Source organism: Equus asinus, chromosome 4 (assembly GCF_041296235.1).
Source record: "Equus asinus isolate D_3611 breed Donkey chromosome 4, EquAss-T2T_v2, whole genome shotgun sequence".
In the NCBI taxonomy this organism is placed as follows: domain Eukaryota; kingdom Metazoa; phylum Chordata; class Mammalia; order Perissodactyla; family Equidae; genus Equus; species Equus asinus.
Genome location: NC_091793.1, coordinates 30524773 through 30546918, shown reverse-complemented (window position 1 = coordinate 30546918; position 22146 = coordinate 30524773). Strand labels below are relative to the sequence as shown.

The 22146-nt window shown below is 39.3% G+C and overlaps 1 protein-coding gene and 1 pseudogene across 2 annotated transcripts in view; one reads left to right on the top strand and one right to left on the bottom strand.

The window, feature by feature from the left end:
* Positions 1–623: 623 nt before the first annotated feature.
* On the bottom strand, positions 624–20897 carry LOC106836527 (small ribosomal subunit protein uS2-like; annotated as a pseudogene).
* The window catches only part of KITLG (KIT ligand), an 85910-nt gene continuing 84569 nt past the window's right edge, over positions 20806–22146 (top strand). Inside the window, exon 1 of one of the 2 annotated variants that reach the window (XM_014849474.3) lies at positions 20806–21290. In XM_014849474.3, the coding sequence (XP_014704960.1) occupies positions 21276–21290 (15 nt within the window). In that variant the 5' untranslated portion in view covers positions 20806–21275. The remainder of the gene's footprint in view (positions 21291–22146) is intronic. The other variant, XM_014849475.3, reaches the window with a different exon arrangement.

Below are 22146 nucleotides of genomic sequence, written 5' to 3'. Positions count from 1 at the left end.
CCTCTTGACTGGAAGGTACAAAGGTCTGTGGGATTGGAAATGTTGTTGCAGCCATTTTTGGAAAATATGATCCACAACAGTGGGGCTCTTATCGAATGTACTTGCGATGACTTTTAACTTGCAGTACACCTGCAGATAGTTTATTTTATTCTATACACACATAGCCAAAACCAGGCTGAACGTAGCATGAAATCATAGGTTAATCTAAAAGAGAAACTTATTCAAATGCATTTTTACAAAGAATGCTTTTAGCATGGTGAAAATGTGTGACTTTCGTTATTCATTTGGTCACATCTAATTGGTTAATAAGTGGATGTATACTTTTGGTTGTAAATGTGTGAGTGAATAAAAAGGAGATACAACCGCAACTGTCTCTCTATCTCCCTATTACCCAACACATACATATATATGTGTGGATATGTATATACACATTTATATACAGTGATATATATATGGATATATAGGTCCAAACACATATATGTATATGTGTGTGTATACACACAGATATATATATAACGTCCTACTAAAACTAATTCAGGAACGTCTTTTTGTTTTTTTAGGAACTGTTTATTTTCCATCAACCTTATTTCTATTTGCTGTTTAAGAGGCTGTGGAAGAACAGCTTAAGACCACTCAGTGGTTGTTCCTACCCATTCAGTGGCCCCAGCAGTGGGAGCTTCAGTCCAGTCCTCAGTGGCAGGCTGAGCACTCCTGCCTTCAGTAGAGAACTGCTGAATAGGCACAGAGGGCACGTGCAGACCAATCTGTGACCTCAGGTTGAATAGCAGTAAATTCCAGAGGTGGAGCAGTCCATTAACCTCCTGGGCCACAGTTTTTTAAGCAGCGGTTTGATCGTCCTTTTCAATCCCTTCAGGAGCTCTGTGGAAGTAGACATTAGGCATGACCACCAGAGATGGTGCCACGCATGCACAGAAGTTCCCAGCCCCTCATCCACCATGTCAGACCCACTGAGTGAGCTCCTTTGTTGATGGATGGGATGGTAATGTGACAATATCCACATACCTCAGAAGAGAGTGTGTTACACAGAGTGATGGCAGACAGGTTAACAGAAGACGCCTCTGAGAGGCTGGTAGTCAGCCTTGGGATCAGGAACCACCAGAAGTGGTGGCTCCTGGAAGGCTGCCTGGATCTGGATAGGGAAGATTCCAGGAGTGAAGCAGCCAGCAATAGGCAGGGCTCCAGTGGCAGCAGCAAACGTCAGCGCAGCTCACTGGCCAGTATTCCTGGAGGATATGATACTGATATCAGCTGGGATTTCAGTGGCAACAATGGCACCAGCTGCCAACAGAAGCTTCTCCCAGGTTCTCTTCAGATTTATGAGGTAATACAATCACTTTGCCTTTTATAGGCATACTGTTTTGTTTGGAAGTCAAGGTTTGTGCCACCTAAATGGGTTCCAGCTGCAAGAAATTTGAGGCCATCCTCCTCCTTCATTTGCAGGACATCAAGGACTCTGGACCTTGTGAAAATTTCCCTTTAAGTTACATCAATAAACCAAAACACCACAGTATGGACCCCTCTCTGGGTAGCATGGGAAAGAAGGAATGTCATTTTTAATACATAAAGAAAAGCACTATATTAGCAAGTCACATTGTGGTCAATTTATATACAGTGAGAATTTTGAATAAGATGCATGAAAGTCCAGATCTGGAAGAACTCTCAGCTCTTTGCAGCTAGAGGTCACTTATGTGGGCTTAATTGTGTCCCCTCAAAGTTCATATGCTGAAGCCCTAACACCCAGTACCTAGAATGTGACTGTATTTGGAGAGAGGGCCTTTAAACAGGTAATTAGGTTAAAATGAGGCCAACAGTATGGGCCCTAATCCTATCTGGCTGCTGTCATCATAAGAAGAACAAATTTGGACACACAAAGAGATACCAGGGCATGTACGCACAGAGGGACAACCAAATGAGGACACAGCAAGAGGGTAGCCATCTGCAAGCCAAGGAGAGAGCCCAACGAGAAGAAACCAACCCTGCTGGCACTTTATGGACTGCCAACCTCCAGAACTGTGAGAAAATAAATTCTGTTGTATAAACCATCCAGTCAGTGATAGTTTGTTATGGCAACCTACTAAGCTAATATAGTTACTCAATCTACTATTTCAATGCATGAATGAAATTAGATATTTCTAATATTTTTCTTAATATTCTATGGAGAGTTTTCTATTTACAAACTTTAAATAAAACGGGGGCAATACTACTCTTTTTAAAACCTCATGCTTCCCTGAATTTCCCTCCTATACATGTGTCCCCCATGCACTCATTTCTAAGGTTCTCTGGCCTTGCATGTTTGGGATCCTTTTATAAAAGACAGTTCTGGGTATATTCAAAGCATGTTATTACCACAATTTCCTAGGAAAAATACAAATATGGTTTAAGATTAGAAGCTTTACTATAAAGTCAACCTAAAGTTTAAATATCATTTTGGTTATAATTTATCTTTTTTTTTTTTTTTTGGCTTGAGAAAGATTGTTGCTGAGCTAACATCTGTGCCAATCTTCCTCTATTTTGTATATGGGACACTGCCACAGCATGGCTTGAGGAATGGTATGTAGGTCCACACCCAGGATCTGAAACCGCGAACCCCAGGTTACCAAAGCAGAGTGCCCAAATTTAACCACTATGCTACACAGCCAGCCCTTAATTTATCTTTTGAAAAATGAACAAAATACAGTATTAGGGTCAAAGCATTTGAGACTTGAGTTAACAGCCACTAAAGACTTTTGCACCCCTCTCTGATTGTCAATGCATTGCCCTTTCTGCACAACAACAATGTTCCTATTGCACAATCATTATCTAAGCATAAGCTGGCAGAAGAAACAATAATAACAGCAAATACCTTTGTTTCAATTAAAGAAGGAAAAATAATATGCAGTTTTTTAAAAAATAAAAGTTGCAAGTATTTGGGTTTACTTTTGTGTATGTTGGTTTGTGACTGTGTATTTGTGTGAGTATATCTATTAAGTGAATGGATTAAACCATTTATGAGCTCTGTGTGTGTCCCTGGATAAATTCCTTAATCTAAGCCACTGTTCTTTCATTCTCAAAATGGGGCTAATAAAATGTTATCTCCAAAGGACTTAAGTGGGGGTGTTAAATAAGAAAACATAGGCAAAAGTCTTGGCAGAGTGGCTGACACATAGCAAGAGATCAATAAACATTAGCAACTGTACGCTTTTATTACCATAAAGCTCAGACACTGAGTTCTTTGAAAACAGTCCTTAGTTATCTCAGGGCCAGCCTCATGCCCTAGAGAGTAGGCTCTCCATGAGTATTGTAGGTTGCGTTAAATTAATGTAGGTTGAGCTGAACTAAAATAAATAGTAAATTACATCTACACAATGCTTTTTATTTCTGGTACTTTCTAAAAGCATTTTAATACTGCAAAGAAAAAATTTGTACCCAAATTAAAATATTTAGCTGGGTAAAATAAACTATATTATGGAATCTAAATCAGTTTGGGCTTGATTCTTACAAGCCCAGTGCTTTTAAACATTGTGTAGTCGGTAACCATGTACTGTAAGTAGATATGTTTCAAAGAAAATTTAATAATTTTGTTAGTATTTCAATTTTCTTTGCTGATCATTTTCCTTAGGTGTTTAGTGTTGATGAATTTGATTTGTGATCTTAAAAGCTTCAACCTTTTTGAAAAAAGGCAAAATATTTTGTTAATTTTCACCTTTCGAGGGTCTGAAATAAGTTCAAGGCTCAACACTGATAGTGGCATGAGTCCACTCAATTTAGCAAAATGCATATTTTCTCTGTTCGTATCTAAATGTTACAGAGAATTCATCTTTTTTTTACATTTAAAAAACTGAAACAGGGGCTGGCCCCGTGGCCAGGTGGTTAAGTTCGCGTGCTCTGCTGCAGGCTGCCCAGTGTTTCCTTGGTTCGAATCCTGGGCGCGGACATGGCACCGCTCATCAGACCACGCTGAGGCAACGTCCCACATGCCACAACTAGAAGGACCCACAACAAAGAATATACAACTATGTAACTGGGGCTTTGGGGAGAAAAAGGGAAAAAATAAAATCTTTAAAAAAAAAAAAAACTGAAACAATAAGCCAAGGATGTCAACACATCATGAACTCCTAAGAGGAAAGCCTACTTTGATTGCTTACTTCTTGCTCTTACAGTTTACCCTAAAAGAGTATTTCTAGAAAGGTATGCCAGACCCACAGGACAATGAGAATGTGGTAAAATGGGGAGGTCACTAGGACAGAACTCAGGAATCCAGACTCCAGCTCTGACTCCTCTACTTAAATTCACATCATCTCTGGTAAATATCACTTAAATTTCTCTGGATCTCAGCCTTGTTTTCTGGAAAACAGGGAGTATGATGTATGTGTATCCTTCTCCATGAAGAGATGATTATGTTTTGAAAAATGGAGAACATAATTTAAATGTGAGAAACTTTAGTCTCTTATGTTGTCTGCTTTGGCATATATTTTCCCCCATGAAAGCAAGAATTAAATAAGCCAATGTCACTAAAAGATCTTGTGTGAATTTAATAATGTATTTCTAATATGCCTATTGTGTACCATTTATTGCCTGGCTACTAGGGACTAGAAACTTGAAATACATTACTGCCTAATTCTTAGAATGCCACTACTAGGTAGTCACTATTTTTCTGATTTGACAAAACAAAAACCATCAAGTGTATAGTCCTGTATGTTTTGTCCACATGTACAGGAGAAAGTTCTAGATTGGAGCCAGGAAGCATTATTATTCCCTTTTTACAGATGAAGCTTCTGACGCTCAGGTTGAGTTGCCCAATGTTAGACAGAAGGTAAGTGACAGATACAGGCTCCAACACTGATAAGAGACAGGTACTGAGAGCTCCATTTAACTTATCGAGAAACTGAGGCTCGGAGAGGCTAAAGAAACTGCCCTAAATTTCCCAGGCAGAAAGTGGCGCAGCCAGGATTTAAACGTAGGTCTGCTGACTACAAAGGGAATGTTCTTCCCACTACAACACATTGTAAAAGGAAGCACGTTAGATAAGTGAAGCACCTTCTCTTTTCATTTAATAAGCAGGTATAAAATAAATCATTTTGTGCTTTACAACTTCCTTGTTCACTTTCTCCTCCCTCCTTGGCCCTGAAGACTCTCTCTGCTCTTCTGTCTGATTTAGCTCGTCTCCAAAAATCACACTTGTTCTATTTTCTTTCTACAGAGGAAGGTTTATGTAGCATTATACTTTCTATTTTTTTGCTAGCTCTGCTTGTAATGCTAAGAGTTCAAGGATTATCTTCCTTAACAATGCCAAATATTTGCTATATCAGATTTAGGAGAATAGCTTCAGCATAAGGATTAATTGACAAAAACTCGTTATCAAAGTTCAAATAAGAAAACTTGGTATCACTGCGAATAATCAAGATTTTAGCCAACGCTCTTTGTTCACAGTGTCCCATGGTGTCAATATTCTTTAGCGAACTTTCTCCCTAGGACACCTTCCTTCTTCAAACACCTTCTTTAGGTTCACTGTGGGTGGTTTAATACCTTGACTACTCTATTTCTGCTCAATGCAAACTTTTTAGTTTCTTTTTTTCTAGTTAGCACCATTGGAAACCAGATGAAAGGCAGCTTCTCATCTTGCACTGATAGTTGATCAAGATAAACCGGCAAACACAAAGGTTACTGAGATGATATTATACCAGCTATACTAAGGTTGGGTAAGCAGAAACCCAATAACAGGGATTAGGGGAAAAATCAGCACAGATAATCTTCAGCTTCCAATGTTTACCCTGAAAAGACTCAGTGCTGGCCTAACTATTTCCTTTGCTCTCCATAAAAGAAACTTGTTCCACCTTTGGAGCCCTTCATTGTCATGAAATCAGTCATTTGAATCAAAGTCCTTGAGGACATTTTCCACACTGAGAGGACTGCTTGAAAGGTGTCTAATTATCCTATAGTCCTGATAGCTACCCAGCATGCCCTGGGACTTGACAAGTTATTTTCTACCTTTCAATCACGTAAGAAAACTCTGCAATGTAAATACTGTATTATCAGAAATATTTAACTCACATCTTAGCACATAAATTCTTCTATTTCACAAGAAAGAATCATTAAGGGAAGCAGTAAAACATCATGGTTATAAGGATGGGCTTTTAAAGTCACTCAGGTACGGGTTAAATCCAAGATTGGCCACATTCTAGCTCTGTGATAATGAGGAGTCAGTTAACTATGCTGTGCCTTAGTTTCCTCATCTGTAAAACAGGGTTATTGTACTCACCTCAGAGGTGAATTTGATCATGTTGCTTCTCTTTCTCTAAATAATGACAATGATTAGCACCACCTTATGCATAGATGGTTTACCAAAAACAAAAATGAACAATAACAGTTGTATGAGGAGTATTGTGAGGATTATTGTACAGATTACTGTAAAGATTAAAAAATACAAGCAAAGTACTTAGCACTAGGTCAGTGTTCCAGAAACAATTATGAACTGACCTCAAACCAATTTAACATGCACAACTCTTAGGTTCTTTATGGTAGATTATGTGGCCCCTAGATTACAGTAAAAGCAAATCACAGACCAAATTCTGCAAAGCATATAGAGCAATAAACTGACAAATAGACCCCTAACTTAGGTCATAGAAAATATTCTTTAAAGCTTGATAAATTCCCAGCTCTTGGTACAGTTAAGTGCTCCCATTAACATCTTGCATGAAATATTTACTCAAGATAAAGACATCATTAGAAATCCTCCTACACCAATGGCTGGAACCAGTCTGCTTAGGTCTCAAGTCTCAAGCATCATTTCTATGGCTAAAGGCTTCAGGCCTCCATGAATTCTTATACCCTGTTCATGTCTATGCCTCTAAAATGATTTTAGCCAGTCTACATATCCTGAAGAGCCTTAATTTTACCAATGAGAGCTCTCGTCTTACATTAGTGATATTTGTCAATAAACCACCATTTTTACCTCTAAAAAATTATTTTGCCATATAGGGGGCTATTTATAAATAATATCTAATATTCTTATTTCTAACATATTTCTAACATCTATGAATAAGTTAGATTTGTATAGTATAAACATGGATAATGGAAGTGCATGCATAAGTAGCCTCTAGAGCATGGAACTTCTAGTTAGAAAGCTTAGCTGGCCAGCCCTGGACTGAAATTGTTGAATAGAATGCTTACAGCACCTGAGATGTACTCTTGATCAAATAACACACACACAACACCACACTGCATATCTTAAGGTAAATGGAAGATATCATAGCAATAGTCAATTTAATTGAAGCATGCATCCTTTATAAATGAAAAAAGAAAATATACATTTAAAAATCAATGGTTATGACAATGATCACTTTATTTTTATTTATTTATTTATTTTTTGTGAGGAAGATTGGCCCTGAGCTAACATCTGTGCCAATCTTCCTCTATTTTATGTGAGATGCCTCCACATCGTGGCCTGATGAGCGGTGCTAGGTCCGCGCCTGGGATCTGAAGCTGTGAACCCTGGGCCATAGAAACCAAGCATGGGAACCTAAACACTACACCACTGGGCCAGGCCCAGTGATCAATTTATTTTTATCTACTGTCTTACCTTGGGTGTAGTCTTCAGAAAAGGAAGGCTGGTATCTGGGATTTGCCGTAGGGGCCTCCAGAGCTGGAACGACGGCTTTGAATAGAAATAGAATAAAGGAAGATGGGGGAAGGTAGCTGGTGTACATGGCTGATGATGACAATGTCCGGGGCTTACTAGCCATTCTAAGTTTGGATCTCTGAATTCTGAAAGCCATCTCTTTCCTCACAGCCTCTGGAGAATAGGTTTAAAACTGGTCAAGATCACCATAACCTCTAAAGATAGGGTCATTGCAGACAGTCAGTTTCTAGCTGAGGGAAAACACAGACAATGAGGTACATTGTTAACAAATGTCTTTTATCCAAACTTGATAAGTGGTCTGATGACGCTGAAGAAGACGTGAAAAATCTGCTACTTGTCTAAGCAAGTTGTACATCCACTAAAAAAAAAAAGTATCTACAATGCTTATTTCAGACTGTGGAACCCAAAAAGTAAAGTTATCTGTTCCCTAGCTGCCTTAAGGTCAAGTCCATTCTTTATCACCCACCAACCACCAAAAAAGAAAGAAAATCCCAAATATGAGGCAGCTTCTCTGCCATTCCCTGTTAATAATTTTTATAGGAAGAGATAACCAGGCAGTCGCATTACATCTGGTGATAGAGCTTTACAAAGTAGTATAGTTGTCTGTGTCTCTTTATTAACTGTGCCATTCAAGAGTTGTACAGAACAAACTTGTCTATTAGGAAATAAGCCATGCTCTAGAAACTTCTCATTTATGATTCATTAGAGAACACGCATTTCAAAAGTAGAACATGAGAAAGAACATTACCACAGTTGGAGCTGCAAATCTCTCTCTTTTTTTTTTGGTGAGGAAGATTGGCCCCGAGCTAACATCTGTTGCAAATCTTCCTCTTTTTGCTGGAGGAAGTTTGTCACTGAGCTAACATCAGTGCCAGTCTTTATTTTATATGTGGGACGCTCCTACAGCATGGCTTAATGAGTGGTGTATGGGTGCGCACCCAGGATCCGAACCTGCAAACTCCAGGCTGCCGAAGCAGAGTGTGCGAACTTAACCACTACACCACGGGGCCAGTGCCCACAAATCTCTTAAAATCACCTAACTGAAGAGAATAACATCCCTGCCAAAAACAGCAACCTAAATTAATTTATCCAGTACACATAAAAGTTATGAGACATATATGAAAGTCATAACCAGGAAAATTATGCAAAAATGTAAAATTAGATGACATATTTCTTAAATATTATGGAGAAGAGGGACCCACGGTAAATATAAAAGTTGTAACATTTCATGATACTTGAGCATCTAAAATATATATGTATATTCAACAGTCTCCTATCTTCTGGAAATATAGAATATAGAAAATATATATCCAGAAATATATATATCATTTAGAAAATCAATTCTACCTTTTCTTCTTCTCTAGAAATTCTCCTGTGAATATCTAAAAGTCATTGTCTTACTAACAATAAATCACTCTTTACTATAAACAAAGGTGAAACATTTACTCTTTGATCTTGGTTGCCTGGAAGTACTGCTTCCGGACTAGCCAGAAAGTGTTTCATAAGTCAGTTCCAGAGACGTGAGTTTATCCCTCATTCCAATTAGCCGCCCTATGATCTCAGTTTCTCTATCTGTAGATTAATTGTGTAAACTACATTTTATCAAAATTGTCTTCTAGTTTTAAAACCTATGTATTTGTGAAACAACTCAGTTTCTGAAATCTCTAAGGATTAAAAAAACACACACAAAATGTTTACAAAAGTTAAATGAAATAATTATATTTCTTTTATTAAAAAATAAATTTTCAGTCAAAAAATACTCGTTAAACTTTTAGTAGTAAAAAAATAACATGAAAACATAGTTAACTTTTACTAAGCCCTATATGCATATTCTTTCTCTAGAATGTTCCCATCAAATTCCCACAGCTCACTTCATCCTTTCACTCAGCACATTTTGAGCAACATCCTTCTCTCCTTCACTGAGTGAAGGCTCATGTATTAGAAACGAATTATCCCATTAACTATAAACCTAATTAAAGTTGTAGGCAATGAGCAAACACTCTGCTTTAAAAAAAGAAGTGTTATTTGAACCAGGAATTGAATGATGAAAAGGAGATTTAAGGCAGAAAATAGAGGAAAAGTTACTCCACATTAAGGAACAATGCGAACACAGGAACAAAGTGTCAAACAGAAGATGTTGAGAAGTCCAATATGGCTAGTTGGAAGAAAGTGGCTAGTACAATAGATGAGTCTAGGAAACTATAAATATTGCGGCCAAATTGCAAGGAGCTTTGGATTTTATTCTCTAGATGCCAAGGATCAAAATCCTTTTGTAGACAATGAGATGGTGTGACTAGATTTTTATAGATTCCACTGTACTGTTGGCAGTGACGTTGAAATGGACTGGAGTAAGAGAAGACCAGAGACAGGGAGACCATTGGTGAATCTGCTGAAATAGTTTAGGTGAGATTCAGAGACTGAAGTAGAGCAGTGATTATAGAAATGAACATGTTTTAGAGGAAACTATTAATGTCATCTGGAGTATTAAAAAATACTTGTCAAATGAATTGATCAATAAATAAATAATATGAGTTATTTCTGAAAAGTTGAATTAATGGTTTTAAATATACCAGGAAATTCCCTCTCTAAGATCTATTGGATTTCTTTTTGTTCAAGTTCCTACGAGAATGTTTTAATAAGTTTATTCCTTGAGAATGTCTTGATAATCTCACTTTTTCATTGGACCATGATGGCTAATACTTTCTTGATTATTCGATAGACATAGAGTATAACGATCTATCTGTATTATAATTATCTCCATGGAACACTCATTCTTTTTTTTTGTCAATCAAATTCCATTTGATATGTGATCAATATTTATTGATAACACTAGGACATTCTGAATTAATATTATGAGCATTTCTAGAATTCCACAAAAACTGTTAAAAAAAATAAAAAATCTCTGATTTGCTATTATATAGGCTCAACTTTTTTCAGGAATGTAATTATTTACTGTTATTTGTAAACTGGAGCTGTGATTAATTTTCAGGCACAGTATAAAGGGAAAAGAAGGCCGACTACCAATAATTTAGGTATTTACTATTCTTGGCAATCTTTGTTAATCTTTATTCCATAATCAAGAAAGAACTAATCAGATGGGTTTGATGGTATTCCCTCAATACTCAAGTATTTGGGTTATTCAAAGAGTACTCCCTGAACTGATGTCTTCCATCATTTTTAAGGCTGGTAAAACCACACAGCTGGAGGATAAAGGAAGCTTCCAATTTTGTAGCTTGGCTACTCCATAGAAAAGAAATCATCTTTCCAATTAACTTTAACAGGTAAGCCCCACGTGGATTCTGAGTGGCCCACCTCAACCCATCCCTCGCCAATCAGGGGATTAGACAGACCTGGATGCTAAATCCACCCCTATAGTGGAGGTGGGGAGAGGAGGGAAAACAGAGCCTTTAGAAAGACAACCCCTCCCGAAAGACATGGAATTGAGTGTGAATTCTACAAAAGAAAGTGGGGTGCTGGTAACATAGGAAGAGGAATAGGAAAGTGTGATGGGCAGATAAAAATCCTAACCATAGTCCATATGTCTGGATTAGATCATGATTTTTCTACATACCGATTGAGAGATCTTGAATAAGTTACTTTACCTTGTTGGTCCTCAGTTTCCTTATTTATCAAATAGAAAAATTATCTCCCTTATGTGACTGTTGTGAGAAGTAAGTGAAATAGGATCGCTAAGGACCTGGCCCAATTCCTGCCTCACGTCTGGCATCAGTAACCTAATTAGAACAGTATCTAAGAGATGCACTGTGTTCTGCTCACTGTACTAGACACTGAAGATAAAATAATGAGTGAGGACAGTCATAGTCAGCGACTTTAATCAAATAATCACACAAACAAATGTTAAACTGCTGCTGTTTTGCATGTACAACAACAGAAAGGGAATTCATACTTGAGTTTATAATACGAGAGGAGTTAACCAAAGCAGATGTTAGGGAAAGTTTGCCTGAGGAACAGAATATAGGGAATATTGAGTTGAGATCTAAATAATGAGAAGATATTTACTTGGCAAAGAGGAGAGGGTTGAGCAAAGTGGCCCAAGCAGAGGCAGAAGGAAGGGTATGTGCAAAGGCTGTGAAATGGGAGAGAATTCTGAGGAACAGAAAGAAAGTCCTTGCTTCTGGAACAGGGGAGTATAAGCTGACCTTGGACAGCCAACAAGGGCCCACACCCTGGAAGCCCTGAAGCCTTTGCTAAGGTATCTGCTTCTTTATCCTAAGAGCAATGGCAAGTCTCCAGAGAGTTTTCAGCAGAGGAAGTTACACGATCAAAGAGTGATTCTTATCCTTCTCCTTTGCCGCCTCCCCCGAGGATGAGAATGGACGGCATCCCTCTGGTCTGGCCTGGGGTCAGACAATATGGATTTCAGTTTGGGATGTCATTTTTTTAAAAAAACAGGGCTGAAAACAACATACGTGTCTAACAGAGGGCAGCCACAAAGTGGTAAATGAATGAGGTGTTTCATGTGCACAAGACAAAACGTACAAGTTGATTTACTAAATTAAACCTGTCTCTTAAGAACAACAAATGCTAAAGCTAAAAAAAAAATGCTTTCCAGCAATTAGATTAATAAAAAATATCATGAGTTGAAAGTATACAAGTAAAGACCAGATAATTATGGAGAGACTTTCTTCCCAATGTACCAAATGTTGTACTTTCTGTACCCTATAATGGAAAAATTCCTCCTGCCTCCTATCCACTTAGGACATATCCCTGCCTCTTGTTCACTTTTAAGTGGCTCTTGGTTTTCTTTTGCTGAGGGACTGGATGCTGAAGAGTGACAGTACACTGTAGGAGATGAATATATGGAGTATTGAGATGAATTATTGAGTTGAATGAAAAAAAATTGAATTGAATTTCTGATAGGTCCACTCCCCGCTTTCTTATAACCTGGTCTAATTTATTAAGCCATTCCTTCCTATTGGTTTCATAAAATTAGTATGGTTAGATTAAATTTTTCCACGCCTCAGTAATTCTACCAACTTCATGATTTTTATCACATATGCCTTCCTTTAGTACTAATTATTATTTATTTATTGTTATATTATGTTACATTTATTGTTATTTAATGTTACACATTAAACTGACTTTAAATTGACCCTTCACAATATTTTTCTAAGAAACAATCAACTTGGAATCATCTGCTTGACGTGCACTATATATATATCATATATATGTAACATGATATATATATTTTTTGATATATATATTTGATATGATATATATGCATTATAAATGTATGTATATAGTATACATTTTTAAAATATACATTTATATTCATTTGATAAAATAAACAAAAATGTTCATCTCTGTACCACCTAAAGTAACTTTGGGCACCTTTACAATTATGCATGCCACACTGCTAAACCTCTGATTTGAGGTAAGGTCATAGAGCCTGCAGCAGAATCTGAAATAGAATGAACTTTCCTCCAACTCATTTTACTTTCCATTAGACCACAATGATACATTTCAGGCATGTAGCTCCTTTGTGCACAATATATATGCAACTGTTTGAGACTCTGGCAGAGCAAAATTACTCTTAAGAGCCGGTTGTGTTAAGATTGAGATTACCAGGCAAGAGTCACTAGTTAAACAATTTTCCAATACTGTCATAATTGTTTCTGTTTTCAGACTTCTTTCCACTTCTGCTTAAAATGATTTACAGCACCATTTTGATTGAAAGTGAAAGCAATTATTTAATACTCTGAACGTCTGGTGTGATTTTTTTTTTTTTAGTGAGGAAGATTGGCTCTGAACTAACATCTGTTGCCAATCTTCCTCTTCTTCCTTGAGGAAGATTGTTGCTGAGCTAACGTCTGTGCCAATATTCCTCTGTTTTGTATGTGTGGCTTGATGAGTGGTGTGTAGGTTTGTGCCCGAGAGCCAAACCAGCAAACCCCAGGCCACCAAAGCAGAGCATATAAACTTAACCAATATGCAACCAGTGTCCTTTGTGTAAATATTTATTTTTGTAACTATGGAGGGGGAGGCAGCCTTCTAGCTGGGAGCTCCAGAGCCACGTTGAGTGAAGCACTTGATGAAGGATGCACAGTAACATACCAAGTCCATATCACTCCATGTTCTCCCCAAACCTGTTTGGTACTCAGTGAGTGTGATAGACAGAATAATGGCCCCCCAAAAATGTCACTATCTTGTCAAGTTAAAAAGCAAATTTGCCTGTTATTTAACCCTCAAAACAAATTTATTCAGGGACAGCCAAAAGAATCACAATTCAGTATGTGCATGCTATGGTAAACTATAGGCAAATCCAGAGAATAAAGGAGCGGAGCTTGCTTTTGTAGAGAAAAAAGGGGGAGTATGGTGGGGTTGTTCTAAACAAAAGTCCTTTGGGGGAGAGTAACAGTTCAGAGCGGCAACAGCTTCTCATCGGCTGGGCTGTTGCCAGGTGGCGAGAGAAATCTTCCTTCAGTAGTAAAGTAGTCATACTTCCTGTCAGGGATGCAAGCCTAGCTCTCTGTGTTTGGAATAACTGACGATGTGTGATAGGGCTTGAGAGCTCCCCCTCAGGCCTTCCCAACTCCAGTTTAGTTGAGGTTTCTCTTATTCACTTCACATTTCCCCTTTTGATCAAGATTTTTTTTCTCCAAAAGCATCGCTGATCAACAATCAGGTTCTCTGCACATAGTGGCCTTGTCCCTCAGTGCCAGGAAGAATTTTTCCTGTTTGTTGTGTCCTGCATTGGAGGGAAGGTGCATAGTAGTTGGAAATCATTTGGATCAAATTTGAGTAACAAGGAAGGTTAGGAGGGAGAACTCTCAGGCATTTCTTATCTAAAGTCTATATTTCATTAAAGTCATAAGTGTTGGAGATTATCTTGAAGTGTTGAGCCAGCATCACCTTATAGAGCGGGTTATTTTTACAGAGGGTCAACAGTCAATAGGTATAGAACTTTACAATAAGTATACAGAGTAGGATTAAAAGCAATACTATAAGCCCAATTTGTAGGATGATTCTAAACAAGGAGCCCAGACCTGAAGGTATCCAGTCCAACAAAACAAAAGACAATAGATTGTTAAGTGAAATTTGTTGTAGTCAATGCACTTGCTCTCTAATCTTAGGCAACTGGGTTTTTACTTCACCAGAGGCATGTATCTGTGTGCAACAGTAGGTGTTTGCCACTGCACAGACACCTCCTTGATCAGGGTTATATAATCAAGGGCTATATGATTATCCAAAGCTACCTTGACCAATGAGTTAAGCAACTGTTGCTGAGCTGAAACTGTCTTCGTTGTGGAGTCGGTCAATTCCTCTAGTGTCAGAGAGAGATTCCTGGTCATTTGTTCATTGGCAGTCACTCTGATCCACGGGAAGAAAACTCTCCCTGCAAAGACAAACCAAGAATCATGCATGCCTCCTGGAATTTCTCATTTAAAGTAGTTATAGAAGTATAATAGAACCAACCAGTGAGAGGCCTCTCATTATGTAGAGAGAATAGGACAGTGAATACAGCAAAGGCACATCATCTTTATTCTCCAGCTGTTAAGGCAATGAGTTGCCTAAGCATAAAGGCCATTACTGAAACCTCCATAGATGTAGATGTAACCTGAGGGCGTACATAAGGCTCCCACATAAGTGATATCATTTATAGACTTGTTCATTGACATAGAGTCATTAGTATTACATAACTGTGGCTCAGATACTGTTGTTACATGCCAAGAGGTTGCCTAAATACGTGGACATGTTAAGAAAGATACAACCAATTCAACTTACATAGATGGTCCTACAAAACTTTTCATACAAATATTCAAAAGATCTTGTTTTCCCTTCCCAAGGGGTTAAATTAAAATTACGTCTTTCTTGAATATGATGTTATAGTCAAAGCCTTGGTAATGCAGCCAATATTTCCAATTGTGTCCTGTTACAAGGAGAAGAGGACTTCACTGAACCTTTGCAAATACTTATATTGTCATGAAAAGAATACTTAAGAGTTTCCGAATTTTAGAGGGATCAAGTAGAGAGAAAAAGATAAATGTTTTAACCCTTGTTGCAAAGATATACTTTACCAAATTGCTGTAATTTATAGATAGCTTAAAGAAGAGGAGAAAAAGGGGTCTTTACATCTGAAAGACAAAACATCAAAGCAATCAGTTTTTCACTCAAGTTCCTGAAACTCTCACCCAGTTCAGTGTTATGATCTTAAAGTTAGCAGAGCCTGTATTACAGAATACCTGTCAAAGTCTTTTCCATGAATCTCTATAAAAATGAAACATATTTGTAAAAGCATCAGAGTAAGACAATAACTGTAACTGACAAAAGACTTTTTGAAAAGTCAATGAGTAAAAGCAATTGACAAGGAAATTTAGGTATTTCTGTGACATATATTTTAGATAGTAACTAGAATTACAGGTAATAACATTATATTAAGACATCGGATTTGGGGGAATTTTATACAATTTCTAGAACACATTTTAGTAACATTCTAAAAAGGTTTATTATCGCTTATTCAAACATGCTTCTCATGTAACTTGACATACCAAATATGCCTAATTAGCATAATCTCTCTCTTTTTGTAAAGAGAGAGATAAATCTTTTGAGATGTCCCTGGTGTCCTCTGGAAACTCCCAAAGTTACATCCAGCTCAAAAAGATGTCATTTAGAGTTTGAATACTTTGAGAAGCTTGTTAATAATATCAGAAGGTTTGGACATTTGACCAAATAGGATCACACATCATCATGAAATAATACTTAAGGATCTATTTGACCAAAGTAACAATAACAGGTTTCAAAGGCAAATACAAAAGGCCACATAGTTGTAAGTAAAACTTAACTCTTTTAATATTAAGGAGACTGTTTCCCTAAGTAAAGACGCGATTTAAAAAAAAACCAGAAAATTATTTTAATAAAACATAAAATCTCTGTTTTCTAGGCATATTACTTAAAGGTAAAGAAGCTTTCACAATCTGTTTCACCAGCAGACCAATAGTCCAATAGTCTGTCCTTTTAACAGAAAACAAAGCCAAATTTTAAGTTTGCATCAACTTATTTTGATATTAATACTCATTAATTTTAATCTTTGCCGGTCCTGATCACACGTAAAATTCCTTTTAAGATTCCTTTCCATAAACCTTCTACAACTCTCTTTTTACATTCAGATTTTGCCCTATGTTTTTCTCTTTCCCATTCTAAAATAACCAGCCTCTCTTTAGGACAAAAGTATTTTCCTTTTCCTCAGCAAAATACATTTCCATTCCTCATACCTTCTTTTACCGAAACACACATCCTACTTTCCTTGTGTACAGAGCTGTTTCTGTTTTTGTTCATAGTAGCTTTAGTTACATATATTAGAAATATTTACACTTAGAATCGTTAATTCCTGGTGAAAACTAAGAAGTAAGCAATCGTGAATTATATTAGCATTCTTTGGCTTGGCCAACTTATAAATACCTTTTATAAATTTCCAGATTAGCCTCTCTACAATAGAGAGCCAAAAGTAGATGAACCCATGTTTAGTAATTAATGTTTATCTTATTTGGAAATGATTTAGGTATTCAATGACTATCCATTATTTAGTTTAACTTAGTAAAAACTTTGATCTTATTTACATTTATTTAAATTATTTGGTTTCAACAGCCATGCTTAGATTAGACATTAAACAGCCAACCATCATCTTAAGTTACTTTCTTCTGACAAATTCTGAAACAGAGATAACATGAGTTTAACAACCCAGGTAGAATGAAACTGTGTGTCTGCCTTATATTTAGCATTGATAACTCTAAAACTATATCTGTTTCAATTAAACCAACTACCGTAAGCTAGCTTTTATTTACTAAAGATTAATCCTAGATCATATAAACTTGAAAAGCATTTGAGTTAGTTTCCATTATATTTCTGAAGTTTAGGAATACTTAATTTCTAGGTGTTTAATTTTGAGGCTATTAAATAGGGCTCTTTACAAATTAGTTTTGGCAACACCGTCCAGGGTAGAAAAATGTCACATCTCTATAACATATGTACATAGACATATGTAGAGACAGGCACACACAGAGACCTCATAGTCTTCATTTGAAAACTTTTAGCCATGTCTCAGGTACAAAACTCAAAAGAATAGTTGGATCCAAAATGTATTTCTGGCAGAAGTTAACTGGACTAAGTTAAGGTTACTTGTTCAGACGGCTAAAGTCTTCTACTAAAGATTTTTATTTGCATGCTGTAAGGATTCTTTTAGAGCTGTTTTTGTCTATTAGCAAAAGTCTAGGGTAACTGCTATTTATATATTTCCTTCTGGTTGTTTATTTGCTCCAGTTAACTTAGAAATAATAGGGGGTTAGCATTTGAATTCTCAGAGAGTCTGATTTTAAAGGGACAGGTTTTTGCAGAAGGTAAGAGAGGAAGACGGTGTTGGAGGGGCACCTAGGCACAAGATGGCTGCTGGGTTGGGGTCTGAGACAAAGGAGTCAAGGAAGACAAACAAGATGGCACTTGAGACAAAGAAGAAGGGGGAGGGGAACATGTGGTTTCAGAAGCCATTTTGTTCTCCCTCAGTGTTTTAGTTGTTTTGACTAATTTAGACAAGGTATCTTGTAGTGAGCTGACTTTAGAACTTTGTGTGCACCCAGAAGCCTCCAGATACCAGTGAAAATACACGTACCATTTGTTTTGCTTAATTCTAGAGCTGTGGTCTTCGAGTTTGCTTTCAAGAAAAGTGATTTTGGGGAGAGCAAAAGTTCCCCATAATGGTCATTGCAATTTCAGACTGCTTTTGGTCAGTTTGGCCCACTTAGTTAAAAATGCACATGTAAGGGGCCCAGAGTTCTTAAACATAAACCTGGCCAGGGTCACTGAAGGAGGATTTCCCTCAGAACATTTAGATAACCAGCATCTCATTTCTGAAATTTCCTCTGAAAACACAAGAAAATTGCTAGAGTCCTAGCCCTGATCCCCAAAGAAATCTAAAAACAAAAGAAAGTTGCTGGGTTCTCAGCCCTGATTCCAAAAGGAATCTGAAAACCAAAGAAAAACTCCTGGATTCTCAGAAAGCCTGACCCCCAAAGGAGCTGTCCTACCTTCGGAAAAGAACTGAGTATTCGCCAGGGATGATGCTTTGAACCCAAGTGCAGAGCCTTGAACTGGAAGGACAAAGCCTCTCCCAATCCCAAATAAAGTCAGAGAACTCAAAACTCAAGGAAACCAGAGCCTAGAATCCGAGCGAAGACTCACCCAACTGAAAGTAGGCAGCAACTCACAGAAGAGACGAGCACACAGGGCTTAGCGCTTGTACCTCGCTGGATTCTGGGAGTTGCCACCCTCAAATTTCACTTTCCTGACACCATATATGTCAACTTAAAAAGCAAATGCACCTGTTATTTTACCCTCAAAGCATGTTTATTTGGGAATAGCCAAAAAAAATTGCAATTCAGGATGTGCATGCTATGGCAAACCACAGGTAAACCCACAGAATAAAGGAGGAGAGCGTGCTTTCATGAAGAAAAGGGGGAGTAGAGAGAGGCTGTTCTAACCCAAGGTCCATTGGAGGAAAGCAGTTCAGGGCCACAACGGCTTCTCATTGGCTGGGCTGTTGCTAGGCGGGGAGAGAATCTTCCTTCAGTAGTAAAGTTCTTCTACTTCCTGCCAGAGGTGGAAGCCCTGTCTCTCTTCCTGGTTGGAGTAACTGAGCATGTATGATAGGGTGTGAGTGCTCCCCCTACAGGCCTCAGTGACTCCAATCCAGTCAAGGTTTCTCTCACACAGTTTACAATCCTGAACTCCTGAAACCAGTGAATATGTTATGTTAAACCGCAAAGGGGAATTAAGATTACAGATAGAATTAATATTGCTAATCAACTGACTTTAAAGTTGAGAGAGTATCTTGGCTTAAACAGGTGGGCCCAGTGTAATCACAAGGCACTTAGAAGTAGAAGAGGAAGGCAGAAATTAGGGTCAGAGTGGTTTGATGTGAGAAGGACTCAAGTCACCATTACTGACTTTGAAGATGAAGGCAGCTATGAGCCAAAGGATGTGAACAGCTTCTAGAAGCTGGAGAAGGCAAGGAGGGGCGTTCTCCCCTAGAGCTTCTATAAGAAACGCAGCCTTGTCAACACTAGCCTAGTGAGTCTGATACTCAAACTGTAAGATAATAACTTCGTGTTGTTTTAAGCCACTAAGTTTGCGGTTATTTATTACAGCAGAAATAGAAAACTAACACAGCTTCAAATTTTACCTAGTTTCTTGCTCTTGCACAGTTATAGATTTGACATATTCATTTGTAACAAAAGCACACTGGCCAAACTAATTAGGGCAAATTTGGAATCCTACGCTCATTAAAGTACATAATTCCTAAATTTATGCATTATTCTTGTTCCCAAAGATTACTGACGTTAATGTCTAGTTAACATTTTCTTTTTAAAAATTAATAAAATGCTTTTTAATAGTTTTCAGGTATAAGAACAAATATAGAAGGGCTTTGGAGAATCAATAAAAGATTTGTTCTAAGTATTTTTTAAAGGCTATATAGCCAGGGCTCTGGATTCAACTTGATCTCTGCCATTTACTAGCTGTGGTTTAAGAAAATTAACCTTTATAAACCTCTGTTTCATCATTTATAAAATAGAAATAAAAATCATAGGACCTATACAATAGATTTGTGGAAAGATTTAGTAAGACAACCTAGGTAAAGTCTTAGCCCGGTGTATAATTAAGCGCATCACAGTGTTAGCTATTATTATTGTTGATGCGTTATCTTTCCGATTTCAAAAACTTTTCTAACAAAAAAGTACAGCTTTCAAAACCGTTGCTGTGTTGGCGACCTGCACATGTAGTAATCTATCGCTTCTGTTTCAATCTTAATGTCTAAAGAAGGAGCAGTAAACCATTCCGAAAATAGCATCTCCCTTAGCAATACTTAACCGAGAGTCAACAACTCTTTTATTAAATATTCATTCACTAAAGTAATTGTTTAAAAATGGGGAGGGCGGTTTAAGATGATGGCCTAACTATAGATCCTAATTAAGCTTTTTTTATTTCCCTAAGGCGGGGCGGGGTGAGTTCTTTGCTAGGCACACGGTGAACTCCTTTCCCGCACCGCCTCTTAGTAAAAGCAGGAGCTCCAGACCCTCGCCAGCGCGCGAGGTATTTCGTCCGTCCCCTGGCGGTGCCAGGTGAGCCCCGGCGGAGTTGAGTCGCCGAGCTGGGACACGCCGCGCCCGGAGCGCAGCGCCAGAAGCGGCTGCAGGTTGTTAGGCTTCGCCCTCGTGGCCTCCCGCCGGTGAGCGCCCGGGGCCCCCATGCGGGGGGACGCGCTGGGCCAGATCTGTGCAACTTCTGGGGCGTGCACAGTGCTCAGGCCGCCCTCCCTGGTCTCCCCCCGCGCCCCTGCCCCGTCTCGCTTCCCCGGGGCTCCGGAAGGGAAGGAGGCGTGTCCGGAGCAGGCGGGAGGGAGCTATATAAAAGTGCTGGCGGCGGGCCGGCCGGGCTTCACTCGCCGCCTCGCGCCGGGACCGGGAGCGCCGCGGGCATCACGGGCCGGAGAGAGGGCGCTGCGCTCGGGCTGCCCAATGCGTGGACTATCTGCAGCCGCTGCTCGTGCAATATGCTGGAGCTCCAGAACAGCTAAACGCAGTCGCCACACCGCTGCTTGGGCTGGATCACAGCGCTGCCTTTCCTTATGAAGAAGACACAAGTGAGTAGGGCGCGCCCGGGAGCTCGCCGGTTCTCCATGAAAATCGCGCCCGGGGCCCTGGAGACGCCGGCGCGTCCCGGCACCGGCTGCCAGGCCGGGCCGGGCTGGACCTGCCTGGCGAGCCAGGAGGGTGCGGGGGAGGCGAGCGTGGCGTGCGAGCCGGAGCCGCCCGGCCAGGGTGAGCCCGAGCGAGGAGGAGGAGGAGGAGTGGGAGTGATGCGAGGAAACGGGCGTCAAGTTTGGAGGCGCCACCGTTAAGTTTGGAGCTGTCAGTCGGGAACCGCAGTTCCCGTAAGATGGAAGGATCTGCACTTTGACCGGGGCGTTTAAGTTACCACAGGAAGGCATGGCTTTGCACGGGAGACATTTTCCCGTGGATTCCGGGAAATTAAAAAACAGCTCCCCGCGCGCCACACTCGCTCTCTTGCACCCAGGTTTTTGTGCAGCCCGCAGCCAGGCGCGGGGCTGGTAGGGACGCGGGTGTAGCCCCGGGAGCGAAGCCAACCCGGAGTTCCTCAGCGGCAGCGCTCCGCGGGGCGGAGAACCTTCCCGGGCGGCCCGGGAAACTTGGCTCCGGTCGGGGTTGGCAGGTTCGCGGCTCTGGGTGAGCTCCGCAGAGAGCTCCAGACGGGGTAATACCTCCACATTGCGCCCACTTTCTTCCTTTATAGAAGAGAAAAAGTTTTCTGTTTCTTTTCCAATGGGCACCTCTAATGATAGTTATTGCGGTAATTCCCAATGCTGCTAAATTGTGCATTCTACATAAACACTGTGAGTAAAGCACCGCCCGGAGTTACAATTAGATTTTATTTTCCCTTGAAGCAGATATCTGGCTTGTCCTTTAGGAAGGGCCGCC